The sequence below is a fragment of the Triticum urartu genome, chromosome 6A (genome assembly GCF_056163025.1).
Source record: "Triticum urartu cultivar PI428250 chromosome 6A, HENAU_Tu73, whole genome shotgun sequence".
Classification (NCBI taxonomy): domain Eukaryota; kingdom Viridiplantae; phylum Streptophyta; class Magnoliopsida; order Poales; family Poaceae; genus Triticum; species Triticum urartu.
The window spans coordinates 117,649,392-117,665,711 of NC_141878.1; the positions used below are offsets into that span (position 1 = coordinate 117,649,392).

Genomic DNA, 16,320 nt, shown 5'->3' on the forward strand with positions numbered 1-16,320 from the left:
TGCGCCACTAGTATGAATATTAGGGATTTTTTCTTCTGATATTTGCACAGGTTACAAAATATATTACTGGACAGAATATAGACAGCACCACACATCAACATCAGATTCATCGAATACAATAGAAGATTAGTCTCCGAATACAATTGATCATATTAGTCTCCGAATTCAAAAGACCGAACAAAGATAGAACATTATAACAAGTCTCGAGACCGCGAGTAGCGAGTTTGTTGAAAGTAATACTAATTCTAACAAGTCCTACTAATCATCATCATACAACTTCTACTCGTTATTAGTAACAAGTCATACGATCATCATCTTGATAGTCATCGAACCAACCCTACTCAATTGTTCTTAGCACATGATCCTCAGTATTAGGCAGGATCTAAATACCCTATTTAACGTAAAATAGCACAAAACAATATAGACCCTGACTCTCCATTATGGAGAATGGAGATCATCCTGTCTCCAATTCTTGCGCTTCGCTTCCTTTTGCTTCCAAGAACCTCCTTACGACAGTCCATACATTTTTTCCATCCTTTGATTTGCATGTCTCCACTTCTTTTAGAAATCTGGTATGGATAGTTGAGATTCGTAGGATGACCTGGCTGTATGTTCAAAACATTAAGGCTACCTTTCTGATACATCAAATGAGGCACACAATTCTCTGGGATTATCTGTTGAAAAACATAGTAATAACTTCATAGTTAGCAATGATGTACTAGTTTTAGAAGTATGCAAAAGATGCACGGATGTCGTAATAGTAAAAAATCTTACCAGGGTATCTCCATGGTAGTTACCGTAGTTGAACACATGCACTAGTGGCACGTATTGACCATAATGTTGAGGAGTTTGATTGTAGATATTGTAATTCTCAATGTCAGTACAAAATCCGACCAGATGATTTTTCTCCTTGAAAGTTAATTCGGAGCCATCAGTGTAGTGGGTTTTGTCTACCATCTCCCACACATTCTTTGAAGAATGAAAATAAGCTGTTAATGCAAAATAAGCTGTCAACTATTTTGAAATAAACAATATAAATTAGCTAATAACTATGTTTGAGAAACTCACATAGCAGTAGAATTGGAGGCATATCAACAAGGATCCAAATGTCCATATTGTCTTGCTTGATTTCAGGATCACCGAGATCCATGGTGACAAGCATACCCTCATCAAAACCATACATCTTGCAAACTGCTTCCCATTTTTTGCAACCAAAATGGGTTACGCTCTCAGAATTGTACAACTTTACTTCAAAATCCACATCATGATGAGTCCTTAGGTGAATTTTCTTCATTTCAGAACTTTCATGGTCTTCAAAACCCATCCTCTCCAAGACATAGCGCCTTGCATGGCATGGGATAAGCTACTCGAAATGTAAAATATGAAAATTACATGTTGAAATAGTTGTAGTCATGCTTAATTACGAAAAAACACTTGTCGTCATTGCGTACCATTTCAACATCGAAGGTCTCCTCGAGCTTAATGCTGAAGCGCCGATCATCGTCCGGTGAGGCATGTCGCACAGACCTCGCTCGTCGTGGCACCAGCTGTACTCCCCAGGAGACTTTCGTCGTCTGATGACGTCATTTCCTACATTCATAGTTCAAAACTACATCATCTCTGTTGGGTCCAATAAGATAATCCACAGTGTGGTGAAAACACGCCCTTCGAACTAGTTTGAGCAATTGATGAATGGAGATGGTCTAAGATTTTCAGTAGTAAGAAGTGAAGTGGTAATTTTGAGAGCAAATGGTTAGGATGAGTGGTTCCTCTTTCCTATTTAGCTTTACAATAGAATATTGTTAGTCATGCACACTTGTGCATTTTGAGCCAGGCCCAGTGGAGTTGGCCTAAAAAATTTCTTTCTTTAAGCCCGCTACATCCATCTCAAGTATTTATGGTCAAGGCTTAGCAGGGCCATCCAAATAGAATATGTGGTATGGGCTTTTTTAGTAGGTCATCCTACTAGATTAGGGTTTATCGATGACGAGCAACTAACATTAGTAATAACTATGAGTTGATATCACACTTCTATATGTATAACACAAGAGGCAGTTGATCCTACTTAATTAAGTACTAAGATACCCCGGCCCATGCATTTTTCGCAAGTACCCCATATGTCCTATTTTTAGCAAAGTCATGCTAAGATTCATGGAAAATTTCAGCATGACCTTTGCTAAAAATAGGACATATGGAGTACCCAAATTTGCCGGAACGGAAGTTAATCGACATTTAGGCAAACTCAAGGGCCTCTCGGGGTACCTGCAAAATCATCACGACATGATGGTCGGAGACAAAACCCATCAAACTCCTTCCCTTCACTCGGGGTACAACAATATATCTTCTAGGGGTGTAACCGTACCCTGATTCTCCTTTCTTCCTCTTGGCAAAGAGAAGTTGGTTGTAGAGGATGGTCCAACTCAGACCAGCCTGCAGAAGTTCATTGTATAATTCTGTTTAGTTCCAAGCATATACGAATACCCTTCAGAGTGGGCACAAAGATGGAAGCAAACCAATAGCACAAAGTGAATAGCAAATTGGCTACTAAAACTATACTGAAACCATGCTGAAACTTTATTGAAACCACTCCTTGCAAGCAAACTGAAACTACTCCTTGGAAGCAAATTGTCTTGGAAGGAGTATTGTGTGCACAAATCTACTCCAGCTAGTTACTTTCCTTAGAGATTGTTAGGTAGCCGATAGCACAAACAACATGAGTCATTCTTCAGACCATTACAAATAGAAACAATGGCAACCAAGGTTAAAAACCAACAATCCTATATATTATTCTGAAACTTCATATATTGAAATCACTTAGCAGAAATTCTTCCTTCCATTCTAATAAGAAATTTTGGAGATAATATTGTGGACTTTGGTAGTTTTCTTAAATCATTTCATTTATGTTTTAAATAACAATAGGAATTATTTCATAATAGAATTTACCCCAAAAACAAATTCCTTTAATGCCATTTTCAAACTCTGAGTTGCCTCTGTTGCACTAAAACTAATTCAAATAATTTTTTTAAAATTGCCACAAAATTTTTGGGAGACCCTATAATTCCTATAAATCATTTTTGAACAAAGGCCCATCCTACTCTTTTGAAATTTTTGAGAGAAACACCCACTTTTCCATTCTGATCCATTTTCTGTTTAAAACTACAACCCTATTTCCCCTAGCTCCTAAAAATCTACAAAATTATCCCAACATAAGAACAGTTCCTACACTCCTTTTTCCCAAACATCTCCTGATCACTAGTTCTAAATTTTCAACATTTGCGGCTTGTGAAGAAACTTCATTTCCTACAATTCCAAAAATTCTGAAACTTTGCTAGCACCTCTGTTTTGATCCAAACCATCACCACAAGATAATTGTAGGATAGCAGCTGCAGCAGTAAGATAATTGCATGAAGAGAGAGCAACTTACTTTGAGACAGCATCTTGTCTCCGCTCGACCTACTGCTTCGGGGCGACGACGGCAGTGGCATGCGGTCCAGTGGAGGGTGGTGGATGGTTGAGAGGAGGCGGAGGGGGCGGCGCCGGTGGATGTGGTTGGTTGGGGGCGGCGGCGATGGTGGTGGATGGTTGGGAGCGGCAGCGGCGGTGGATGCTTGGGGGTGGCGGCGGCTTGCAGTGGTGAGGGGTGGAAGAGCTGTGGTGGTGATGGGTGGAGGAGCACTGGAGGTGGGGGCGGGGCGCGCTGGAAAGGGGTCGTCGGCGGCGAGGGGGAAAGGGCGGCGGCGGTGGATGCTCGGGGGCTAGGGATTTGATCGGCGCGGGGGGCGAGGGGGAAAGGGATGGAGGCAGGGGGGAAAGGGATAGCAATGGCGCACCTCCCGGGGGTGCGCCATAAGTACATCCATAGCAATGCGCACCATCGCAGGGTGCGCCATAAGTAACTTTTTTTATTGATAACAATGGCGCTCCCTCTCCCGGTGCGCCATTAGTAACTTTTTTTAATTATTTTTTATTGATAAAAATTATTACACTATATAGAGGAGAGGGGTAGAGGAGGGAGGGAGGGAGCATTTACATTCGTTGACGAGGCGGTGGTTGGCATCGCATCGGAGATGCAGACCATAGAAAGGAGGAGGACGCCGGTCGTGGTCGTGGTCGTGGGCCGGCCTCATCACGTCGCGTCGGCGTTCGTTGTTAGCCGTCGATGGACTGCGAGTAGCCCCGCCTAAGTCTCCACCTCCGGGCTCCGGCTTCCTCGTCCCGGCGGCGGAACAAGGTGCAGCTGCCGGTGGGGTGGGGTGGGCCGGGCGGCTGCGGTGAATGGGGTTGGGGGGCGTGACGCGACCTAGCCTAACCTAGGTTCGAGTGGGGGAGGGTGCGGGGGGTCGTCGTCGGCGGCGGAGCGGGGGAGGGTGTGGGGGGTCGTCGGCGGGGAGGGGGATCGAGATGAGGGGGATCTGGCGCAGGGGGCCGCGAGGGGAAAAGAGATAGAGGGGGGAAGAATAGTAATGGTGCACGGTAACAAGGTGCGCCATTACTAGTTTTGGAAAAAAAATGTTAGTAATGGCGCACAGGGTGAGTGGTGCGCCATTACTAGTTAAAACTAGTAATGGCGCACTCTGACCGGGTGCGCCATTAGTATTTTTGGAAAAAAATAAAAAAAATATGTTAGTAGTGGCACACCATTGGTGTGGTGCGCCATTAGTGTGATAGACACTAATGGCGCACCAACACATGGTGCGCCAGTGCTATATAGTAGTGGCGCACCACATGTCTGGTGTGCCATTAGTATCCATATTATCTATAGCCCTTTTCCTAGTAGTGTCAAGTTGATGATGATGACCACCATTTGGTCTTTCCCACCTCACCTACACCACTTGAGTGGAATGGAAAAGGTAACATAGGTGAAGGTGATGATCTTTTCCCACTAGTGGACATTCTTGACATTGATTGCTTGCATGATGTTGATCAACCTATTTCCATGCTTCATGCTAGTGTGACTTCCCCATGCGATGATTTTCCCATTTACGATGAGTATGATGATTTCCATGTGGAGTCTATTAGTTGTGATGCCATGTTACATAGGATTTCTTGTGACAATTCTTTAGGTCACATGATGTTCGACAATCCACTTGACTTGTCATATGCTATGCATGAGATCAACCATATGTCATATTTGCAATCTCATCGTAGCGACTATGCATATGCCATTAAAATTAACCCAATTTGCACATATGGCATAGATGACAAGCCTATCGTTATTGGCATTTGTTTTTCTTGTGATGATATTGATATGCTCCCTTTGCATCATTTATCTCATATGCCATGCCATGACCACCTATCATCGGATATGCATTGTTTTGGATGTTGTCCACTTTCTCCATATGATGTTTCCAATATTGCTCATGAGGAGACCCCCATAGTTTCCTCATACATTTTAGAAGATTTTGATTCATCCCATTCATTGCATGATCCCAATACTTGTGTGCACCATATGTTTCCCATGAATAACAATGCTATTCTTGGGCACATACTTGCATGCTTAATTTGTGTCCCCATTGTGTTATACACAATAACTATTCTTTCATGATGGATGCCATGTTCTTATACCATGCATCAAATTTCTTTGAGCGATGCTTATCTTGTACTAACTCTCACGTGCACATACACATCATGCTGGATGATGTATACATTTACCACACACACAATTTATTTGTCTTGTGTCTCTTTTGTGTAGGTACCCACGAATACTTGTCAACCTCACAATCCCATGAGTTGACAAAACAAGCTCTAGAGAGCAATGATGACTTGGGATCCCATGGATTGTCTTTCCCACCGCTCTCTTCGCGCAAAGACTTCACGCATTTACTCTACATGTCCCTCACATGGTTATGGATTATTGTCCGTTACATATTCTATGCCCATCTTTCCATGTTCACTTTGCATGATATGCTCATTCCTATGCCTTTGCCATGCATTTGTGACCCATGCTTTGCATTACACATGATGATTGATTCTACTACTTGTATGTGTATTTGCAAGCTTGGTGGAGATATCACTTGTTATTACCATATTTGCTTTGTGCCCCATGCCTATGATGATACTATGATCTTGCTTTGTGCTCGTGCTTGCATATGTCATGTGCATTGCCTTTGCCTATTATTTGCTCACATGACATGATTGCCATGATTTCCTCTAGTGTGTTGCATCTTCGCTCCACTAGTTTACATGCCTTGATTACTATGCTTCCTTATGTTGCATCACCAATGATTCATACTTGCTCATTTCATGCGGTTGATGATAACCATCTACATGCTTTGCACATGATTATTATTGCTTCTTGTCATATATCTCCATATGTTGCCTCTCTCATGCTAGATGATTTGCCATGTATTGAGTGCAATTATGCCTTTAGTCTTGATAATGAGTTTTCCCCCATAGCATTCTCTCATATATTTGGAGATTTTGACATATTTCTTGTGAAGCATGCTTGCCTTACCTCTTTACACCATATTCCTCGTGCCATGAATATAGCCATTATTGCATCATATTATTCATGCACTTGTGCTTCTAATGGTTATGTGCAAGAGAAGAGAACCATCATGATGGATGATGTGTTTATCTACCATGCACATCCATTCTTTCTTTTGTTGTGTGCATGTGTAGGATACTTGCACTTTGTGTCGACTGCCACTTCACGTGAGTTAACCATTCGAGCTCTTGAGAGCGAGCCTCAAACATTCGACCATGACTCGCTTCTACACCACCTTTCCTACCACTTCGGCATTGTGAAGAATGCACAAGGACACACCTTCAAGGTGACATCTTTCTAGAGCATGGATATTATGGATCATACTACTTGTGTTGCTTGCACCATGAGACCTATTGTTCATCTTGGACCACTTGATTGCACACATGTTAGATATCTTGCTTCGAATTGTCATTTCCACCGTTCCATGCATCATGATATATATATATATATGCCTTGTGTGTTGCATACAATTCTTGGATTACTTGCTCCTCTCATCTGTTTGGTTCCAACAATGTCATCACTTCACATATGCCATGTCCCATTGCTCGATACATGCTTGCCTTGATTGCCTCACACATGATGAACAATTGCTCTTTTTATTGTGTTGAGTGCCACACTATCTTCACTACACCCTATGCACGTATTGCTTGGATTGTCTTGCACTTGATCCATGTGTTTAGACACTTCATTTTATTTGGAGTTATGAATGCTTATTATGCCTAACATAGACCTTTCATTGAGCGCTTTGCCCATGCTGGCTATGACTTTGAGGTAGATGCTTATTTTCTTATTACACATATTTGCATCACTACCTCACATTGACATGCTTGTCCCCATGATATCTTTACTTGTGCTCGATTGATATGCTTACATGCCATGTCACAATCGGGCCGTCCCTCCCGTCTACGAGACCCCCGTGAAGAACATGCGTGCTACCCAGGCGGCCGCGGTCGGCCTGGACCAGCTCTAGGGCGAAGAGCTGCAGGACCAACTCAAGAGGGCGAACAACCTCCTCGCTGCGGCCAACGCGCAGCAGGACCGCCTCAACCAACTCGCCAAGCCGTCCAGATCCGGTTTCTCCCACGTCGTTGGACCCGGCAATTTCCAGCAAACGGCATCCTCTCCACCCGGCGAGGCGCACTCCGGCCGCACCCGGACCCGGTGCAACCCCGCCCTGACGACTACCGGCGGCTTGGGCGACGAGCCGGCTTCGGAGGCCCGATGCCGACTCGACCCTCTGCTCCAACCCAGCCGACGTCCGACGGGAGGAGACCCAGCTCCCCGCGGCATGGTGACTGACCAGCTGGGCCCATGCTCCATTGACGACACCGACGCCCGTCACCACCTCGACCGACTCACCCTCTCCCAAGAGCTGGAGGAAACTGGCCCAGTCGGGCCGGCGTGCTTCGGACCGCGCATTCGAGGTGAGCCCTTTACCAAAGGGTTCACGCTCCCCCGCGACACACCCAAGTACAATGGCACCGTGAAGCCGGAGGACTGGCTCACCGACTACACCTCCGCCATCGGCAACCGCCGCCTCGCCGTGCCCTATGCGCCTCTCATGCTCCAGGGGTCCGCCCGCACCTAGTTGAACAGTCTGCCGGAGGGCAGCATCAATGCGTGGGTCAATTTCGAGCAAGTCTTCATGCACAACTTCACGGGCACATACAAGCGACCCGGCCACCCCAGTCAGCTCGCCATGTGCATGCAGGGACCGGCAGAGACCGGCCGCGAGTACCTCGCAAGCTGGACCGAGCTCCAGAATAGCTGCGAGGGCATCCACGAAGTCCAAGAAATCCAATACTTCATCAACGGGTGCCGGGACAGCACCCTTCTCAAGCACAAGCTCTTGCGCTCCGAGCCGGCCAGCATGGACGCACTCATGGTGACAGCGGACAAGTACGCCAACGCCGACTCCTCCATGAAGATCCAGGTGGCGCTGGATGAAGCCGGCAAAGCAAAGCCGGTTCCCCCTCCGAAGCCGGCCGGCGAAGGAAGCCGGCAGCAGCACAACCAGCAGAACAAGCGCAAGGCCAATCAGCCGGCCCAGCACTACGACAACCGGCTCATCGCGGCTGCCGAGCAGGTGCCCGCAGCCGACCCGGCCGCCAAGTGCCGATAGACCGGCAAGACGACATGGCAGCCCACCATGTGTTTTGAGGAGATGCTCGACGCTCCCTGCATGCACCACAGCGGCGCGAGGCTGTCCACGCACACGCTTCAGTAGTGCGCCATCACCAAGCGCATCATGAGGGGCGATGTCCCACCTCCTCCGTCCCCGGCTCCGGGAGCGAGGCAGCTGCCTCCACCTCCACTGACGCCCCCGGCCGGCGGTGCGATGCGCGACGATGCCTACCCGGCCCAGAACGCAAGCTACGTCGTCTTCACCAGCCTCGATGATGACAAGCGTAGCGAGCGCCTCCTTCGCCAGGAGGTGAACACCGTCATCCCGGCCAAGACGGAGTACATGCAGTGGTCAGAGCACCCGGTCACCTGCACTCGGGAGGACCACCCGACCATCATGCCGAACCCGGGTGGTTACACCCTCGTCCTCGATCCCACCATCGTCGTGCCTCGGTGCACGTGCAAGTTCTCCCGAGTGCTCATCGACGGCGGCAGCATCATCAACATCCTCTACCGCGACACCATGACCAAGCTCGGCCTCGAGGCCAAGGACCTGGAGCCGAGCCGGACGGTTTTCCACGGCATCGTTCCCGGCCTCTCCTACTCCCCGATCGGCTGGATCCGGCTCGACGTCCTGTTCGTCCACAGCAGCCACTTTCGACGGGAGCCGATCTGGTTCAAGGTGGTGGATCTATCCAGCGCGTATCATGCGCTGCTGGGCCGGCCCATGCTCACCAAGTTCTTGGCGGTTCCCCACTACGCCTACCTGAAGATAAAGCTACCGGGTCCGATGGGCCTCATCACCATCATTGGCGACTACCGCAAGTCCATAGGGTGCGCCCGAGATGGTGCCAAGCTGGCCGAGTCACTAGTCATAGCTGAGGAGCGGTGCCAGCTCGACCAGATCGTCGCCTTGGCCCAAGAAGCATCGGCCGCACCCGTCCCGGCATAGGACCGACCGACGAGGCCTCGTTCAATCCCTACAAGGTGACCAAGAAAGTGAAGTTGAACCCGGAAGACCCCAGCTGCAGCAAGTACGTTGTCGTTGGCACCCGCCTCGACAGCCAATAGGAAGGCGAGCTCGTCGACTTCCTCCGTGAGAATCGGGATATCTTTGCATGGACCCCAAAGGACATGCCGGGTATCCCAAGGAAGTACACCGAGCACAAAATTCACGTCCGCAAGGACGCCAAGCCCGTCCGTCAACCCTTGCGACGTTTTTCCAAAGAGAAGAGAAGGACCATCGGTGAAGAGGTCGCCAAGCTTCTGGTGGCCGGCTTCATCATGGAAGTGTTTCACCCTGAGTGGCTGGCCAACCCAGTCCTTGTTTTGAAGAAGAACAAGACCTGGAACATGTGTATCGACTACACCAGCCTGAACAAGGCCTGCCCCAAAGACCCGTTTGCCCTCCCGCAGATCGACCAAGTCATTGAATCCACTGCCGGGTGTGAGCTCCTGTCCTTCCTGGACGCTTACTCCGGCTACCATCAGATCAAGCTAGACCCGGCCGACGCCCGGAAGACGTCCTTCATCACGCCCTTTGGGACGTATTGCTACATCACCATGTTGTTCATCTTGAAGAATACCGATGCCACCTTCCAGCGCTGCATGCAGAAGTGCCTCCTACCGCAACTCGGCCACAATATCAACGTCTACGTGGATGACATCATGGTGAAGACCAAGCATCACCTCACGCTCCTTGACGATCTGAAGGACACCTTCGCCAACCTACGCGAGTACAAGGTCAAGCTCAACCCGGAAAAATGCATTTTTGGGGTCCCGACCGGAAAGCTACTCGGCTTCCTCATCTCGGAGCGCGGCATTGAGGCGAACCCGGAGAAAATCAAGGCCATCGAGCGCATGCGCAAGCCGGCCCGGCTGCCCAATGTCCAGAATTTCACCAGCTGCTTGGCCTCAGTTAACCGGTTTCTTAGCCGGCTGGGCGAGAGAGCCTTGCTCCTGTATCAGCTGACGAAGAAGATGATGCCGTTTGAATTGAACGACCAGACAGATGAAGCTTTCTGGGATCTCAAGCACATGGTCTCCACCGCACTAGTCCTGGCCACACTGGCTGAGAAGGAGTCGTTGTTGCTCTATATCGCTGCAACCCGCGATCGGTCAACACGGTGGTGGTGGTTGAGCGACCAGAAAAGGACAAGGTCCAAGCCGTCCAGCGTACCGTCTACTACCTGAGCAGGTGCTCTCCGCCTCGAAGCAGAACTACCCGCACTACCAGAAGATGTGTTACGACATGTACTTCACCGCCAAGAAGCTGAAGCAGTACTTCCAAGAGCATGTGATCACTGTGGTCAGCACGGCCCCTCTCGGTGAAATCATCGGGTGCCGGGATGCCTCTGGCCGGGTCGCCAAGTGGGCGCTGGAGCTAGCCGGCCATACCATCCTCTACGAGCCCCGCACCACGATCAAGTCCCAAGATTTGGCCAACTTCCTCGTCGACTGGACCGAAACCCAGTACCTGCCACCGCCACCGAACTCGATGCATTGGCGCACACACTTCGATGGCTCGAAGATGCGACTCGGCCTGGGGGTCGACATTGTGCTGTCCTCCCCCAAGGGTGACCGACTTAAGTACGCACTACAGATCCACTTTGCCGCCTCCAACAACTTCGCCGAGTACGAAGCCCTTGTGCACGGCCTCCGGCTCGCCAAGGAACTCGGCATGCGGCGTATCCTGTGTTACGGCAACTCGGACCTAGTGGCGCAGCTGTGCTCGGGCGAATGGGACGCGCACGACTCCAACATGGCAAGCTACCGCTTCCTCATCCAGAAGCTGTCAGGATTCTTTGACGGATGTGAGTTCCTCCACGTCCCGCGCCCGGGGAACAAGGCGGCCGACACGCTCACCAAGATTGCCTCGTCCCAGCAGTCCATTCCGTCCGGCGTCTCCCTCGAGCACCTACACAAGTTGTTCGTCAAGCTGTCTCCGGACTCTGAGTCCATCCACGTTCCGGGTGACCCGGCCGCGCCTCAGCCCGGCCTGGGGACTGCTCCATCCGACCCGGCCGCGCCTCAACCCGGCCCGGGGACTAACCCATCCGACCCGGCCATGCCTCAACCCAGCCCAGGGACTGCTCCATCCGACCTGGCCGTGCCTCAACCTGGCCTGGGGACTGCTCCATCCGACCCGGCCGCACCTCAACCCGACGCAGAGGCCGCCGAACCCGGCCCGGGGGCTGCTGAACCCGTCTCGGAGGCCGCTGACTCGAAACCCAAAATAGTGGCCATCTTCACCGTGGTGACGGCACCATCCTGGGCCCTGCCCATCTTGGAGTTCCTGGAGTACGGGGTCCTCCGCATGGACGAGACCGAAGCTCGGCAAGTGCAGCGCCGAGCATGCACCTACAGCATCATCAACAACGAGCTCGTCAAGCGCAGCTCCACCGGCATATTCCAACGCTGCGTCGAGTAGGACAAGGGCATCGAGATCCTCCTCGATATACACCAGGGCGAGTGTGGGCACCACGCCGCCTCGCGATCGCTGGTGGCCAAGGCTTTCCGCCATGGTTTCTACTGGCCCACGGCCCTCGAAGACGCAGAGTCACTCGTCCTCAAGTGCGAGGGGTGCCAGCGCTTCAGTAAGCGCAGCCACCAGCCGATGTCAGCACTCTGGACCATCCCGATCGCCCAGTCCTTCGTAGTCTGGGGGCTCGACAAGGTGGGGCCCTTCAAGACCACCCGAGGCGGCATGACGCATTTGCTGGTGGCGGTGGACAAGTTCACCAAATGGATCGAGGCAAGGCCAATCAAGAAGATGGATGGCCCGACGACCGTTCGGTTCATCAAGGACATCGCGGTGCGCTACGGCATGCCAAACAGCATCATCACGGACAACGGCACCAACTTCGCGAAGGGCGCGCTCGCACAGTACTGCTCCTTCTCTAGCATCTGCCTGGACCTGGCTTCCGTTGCACACCCGCAGTCCAACGACCAGGTCGAGCGGGCCAACGGCCTCATCCTATCCGGCATCAAGCCGCGACTTGTCGAGCCGCTTATCCGTTCCCCCGGGATCTGGCTCAACGAGTTGCCGGTCGTCCTCTAGAGTCTCTGCACCATGCCAAACCGGTCGACCAGGTTCACCCCGTTCTTCCTTGTCTATGGAGCAGAAGCCGTCATCCCGACCGACATCGAGTTCGACTCGCCGCGCGTCACGATGTACACGGAAGCCGAAGCCAAGGAAGCCTACGAAGACGGCGTTGACCTGCTCGAAGAAGCACGTCTCCTAGCGCTCAGTCGCTCAGCCATCTACCAGCAAAGCTTGAGGCACTACCACAGCAAGAAGATCAAGCCCCTCGCTTTCTGGGAGGGACACCTAGTCCTCCGGCTCGTCCAGCAGCAGACTGGCCAATACAAGTTGTCCTCCCCATGGGAGGGCCCCTTCATCATCAGCAAGGTCTTGTGCGATTGCAACGCGTACTACCTCATCGACGCCTGCAAGTCAAAAAAGTGCAAGAGGGACACCGCCGGCGAAGAAACAACCCGGCCATGGAATGCGGAGCTCCTCCGCCCGTTTTACAGTTAGTCGTATGCACGTATGTATCGCTGCCTTTTGTAATCATCTGAAAACTATGGGATCCCTGAACGACCCTCGGGGGCTTCCCTTTTCGCGACCAAGCTGCTGTGTCCCCTACAATTGTGAATTATTTTCCTTGTTAGCCAACCCGGCCATCGGGTCGACTCGCTTGACCCGGGGGCTCGGGGGCTGGCCGGCTTGGCCACCCACCACTTCCCTTAGCGGCTCATGACGCATTGGATCACCGCGGCCTCTCACTTCGCCCTAAGCCACAGAACTGTCTTCGGCTGTTAGCTGGCAAGCACATGAGACCAGAGCACCAGCGCGCCTCGAGCACTAAGTCAAGAGCCGCCGGGTCGTCTAACTAGGCCCCACCACTTTTAAAATTGCCGCACGACCGGCTGCTTGCCAACCCGGCCCCGCCGGATCGTCGCCAGCCGGCCCAGTGGGTGTTTCGCTCGTGCTCAACATTGCGAAATGCTAAATATCGCATGCTCCTCCCAAAGGCCGAACCCCTTGTCATGGACCGGAGCCTCGGCCGTCAGAATCGTGCGCGCGGGGGGGGGGGGACCCAAAGGGGGAAAGTTGCAAGAAAAGGGCTCCAAAGACAAAAAGCAAGAGCGCAGGCATCCACGAAGTTTCCGCATACCGTCGGGTCGCTCGACCCGGCCTCGCCAGCCTAAGCTGCCAAGCGACCGGCTACCCACCAACCTGGCCCCGCTGAGTTGCCACCGGCCGGCTCAATGGATGTTTTTGCTCGCGCTCAATGTTACGAAAGCCTAAGTACTACACACTCTTCTCAAAAGCTAAACCCCTTGTCACGGACCGAAGCCTTTATCGTCAGACTCCCGGGGAAGAAGCCCAAGAGTTGAAAATACAGTAAAATGGCTTAAAAACAAAAAGCAAAGGCACAAACACTCACAAAGCTCGTACATCATAAATTCAGAAATAGTCCCAAGGCCAAGAGTTCATTACACCCAATTAACCCCTAGTGGGTGGGTGGACCTGCTACCTAACAGAAATTTTTACTAAGTGAAAAAATCAGGCATCCCCGCCACCGGATCACGCAGCCCCCGGGTCCGCCGAGGTACCGATATCCCCCCCCCCCCCGGCGTCCGCGTCGCGGTAGACGCCCGTCTCTTCAGAGCTGCCCTCCGGGTCGTCCAGAAGCAGGCCGTAGTCGTCACCAGGAACGACTCCGCCATCCTCCGCCCACTCCGACTGGAACTCATCATGGAAGGCGAACCCGATGATATAGGTAGCCCGGGCGGCGATCCGTCCGGCCTCCGCCTGCAGCTGGCTCTCTGTGCCGGCCCGCTAGCCCATCAGCACATCTAGCGCCAGGTCCGAATGCCAAGACATCATGAACTGGAGCGCCATCTCGGAGCCAGCTCGGGCGGCAGAGACCCGCCACTGATGAAGACGGCCCGGGCCCGCCTCCAACCACCGCGCCAGCCGCGTGAAGCTGTTCGGCGTGATGGCGCCCGGCCAGAGGTCCGCCGTCATCGCCGTGCCGGCCCAGAAAGCCGACCTATCTACTCGCTCAAGACTCGCAGACGGGCCTCGACGGCGGCCACGATCTTCGGGAAAGTCCAGGCCACCCGCGGGTCGGTCACGGAACCGACGACCCCTTGCGGGTCGCGCTGGAAGCGGACCGCCTCCTCCGCCAGCCGGTGCATCTCCGGGAAGGTCCCTGTCAAGAAGTAAAGCAAGTCAGAAGAGAAGCCGCCAAAAACAAGAAGCCGGAGTTCCAATTCGGCAAAAACAAAACCAAAAGAAAGCACTTACTGGAGAAGGACTCTTCCAGGTGCTGCGCTTCGAGCAACATACCGTGCCGCTCCCGGTCAATGGCGCGGTCATGCTCCTGAAGCGTCTTCTCCAGATCAGCTACCTTGGCAAGGGCCGCCTTCAGCTCGACGACCTTGTCCTCGGCCGCCTTCACGGCCTCCTCGCGTCGCTGGATCTCCTCCTGCCGGGTCTCCTCTGTCGCAGCCACCAGCGCTTTCAGGCGCTCCACCTCGGCTAAAGATGCCCCTTGTCATTGGCCAGCTTGCCACATTGCTGGTCTGCCTCGCCAAGGGCCTGCTGCACCTCCACGACCTTGGCGGCCTTCGGCTTGAGGCACTCCACATCGGCCTCGAGGCGGCCCTTGTCGCCCTCCAGCCGCTCCTGCAGCCGCCTGGCTTCGTCGAGCGCTCGCCGGGCTCCCGTCGCCTCCGTCCTCGCCCTCTCCACCTCGGTTCCAAGCCGATCGGCATCAGCAACAAGACGGTCATAGTGGAAGCCGGCCCGGACTAGCCGGGTCCTCCAAGATAGCACCTCGGCTGCAGAAATGAAACTCAGAAACAAAGTACTACTTTAAGATTCAACCCAGCTGCTACGCAGTTGGCCCGAATCTCGGGGGCTACACCCAGTGGGTGCGCTAGCGCGCCCCCACTAGAAAAGAGCATGCAAGACAAGTACCTGCCACGATGCAGAGCTCCTCCTCCTTGGCGGTGAGCCTTTCCTTGAGACGCCGGTGCGTCTTAAGGAGCCGGTTGAAGACGCTGACCCGGTAGGCGTCCAGTTGCTGCAAAAAGCAACGATCAATACAAGACACCAAGATAAGATTCGACCCAGCTGCTACGCACTTGGCCTGCATTTCGAGGGCTACACCCAGTGGGTGCGCTGGCGCGCCCCCATGAAGAAGAAGCAACTAAAAAGGAAAAGAAGAATGCAAGGGAAACTTACAAACACGGCGCGCTCCAGCTCCTGTGTCGCCTCGACCTCGGCCTGAGCAAAGGCCTGAATCCGTTCGGCCCGCCCTCGCAGGCGCAGGGTTACGGCGGTCGTCGCCGCCTCCTCCTGGGTCGTAGGCCCGAAGAAGACATCGTCGATCCTGCTCCGCGTCTGCTGCGACCCGGCGGCCCGGCGACCCTCGTGATTGAGCAACAGGGTGTGCTCCCCGCTGGTGGCCTCCCCTGAGGCCGGCGCCCCCTCCGACGCCTTCTCCGGCTCCGACACGGGCTCGGTGGGCCGACTGGCTCGCGGCTCCACCACCGGCCGTGTCTCGCTCGTCGGTGTCCGAGCCGTCCCCGCCGGCGCCGTCCGCGACGCCTCCCCCAAGACGGCGTCATCGCCGCCTCCGTCGGCCCCCGCCCGCTCGACCACATCGGTCCGTGGCGGGGTGTCGTCCCCG

General features: G+C 52.8%; 2 protein-coding genes across 2 annotated transcripts; both read left to right on the plus strand.

Annotated features, from left to right (window-relative positions):
- Positions 1–9,745: 9,745 nt before the first annotated feature.
- On the plus strand, positions 9,746–12,041 carry LOC147964379 (uncharacterized). Its single transcript, XM_087529953.1, has 3 exons — positions 9,746–9,901; positions 10,028–10,786; positions 10,881–12,041. The coding sequence occupies exons 1-3, from the start codon at positions 9,746–9,748 to the stop codon at positions 12,039–12,041; spliced, it is 2,076 nt and encodes a 691-aa protein (XP_087386079.1).
- A 642-nt stretch (positions 12,042–12,683) lies between these two features.
- On the plus strand, positions 12,684–13,151 carry LOC147964380 (uncharacterized). Its single transcript, XM_087529955.1, has one exon. It carries the CDS (start codon positions 12,684–12,686, stop codon positions 13,149–13,151), a length of 468 nt encoding a protein of 155 aa, XP_087386081.1.
- Positions 13,152–16,320: the final 3,169 nt, after the last annotated feature.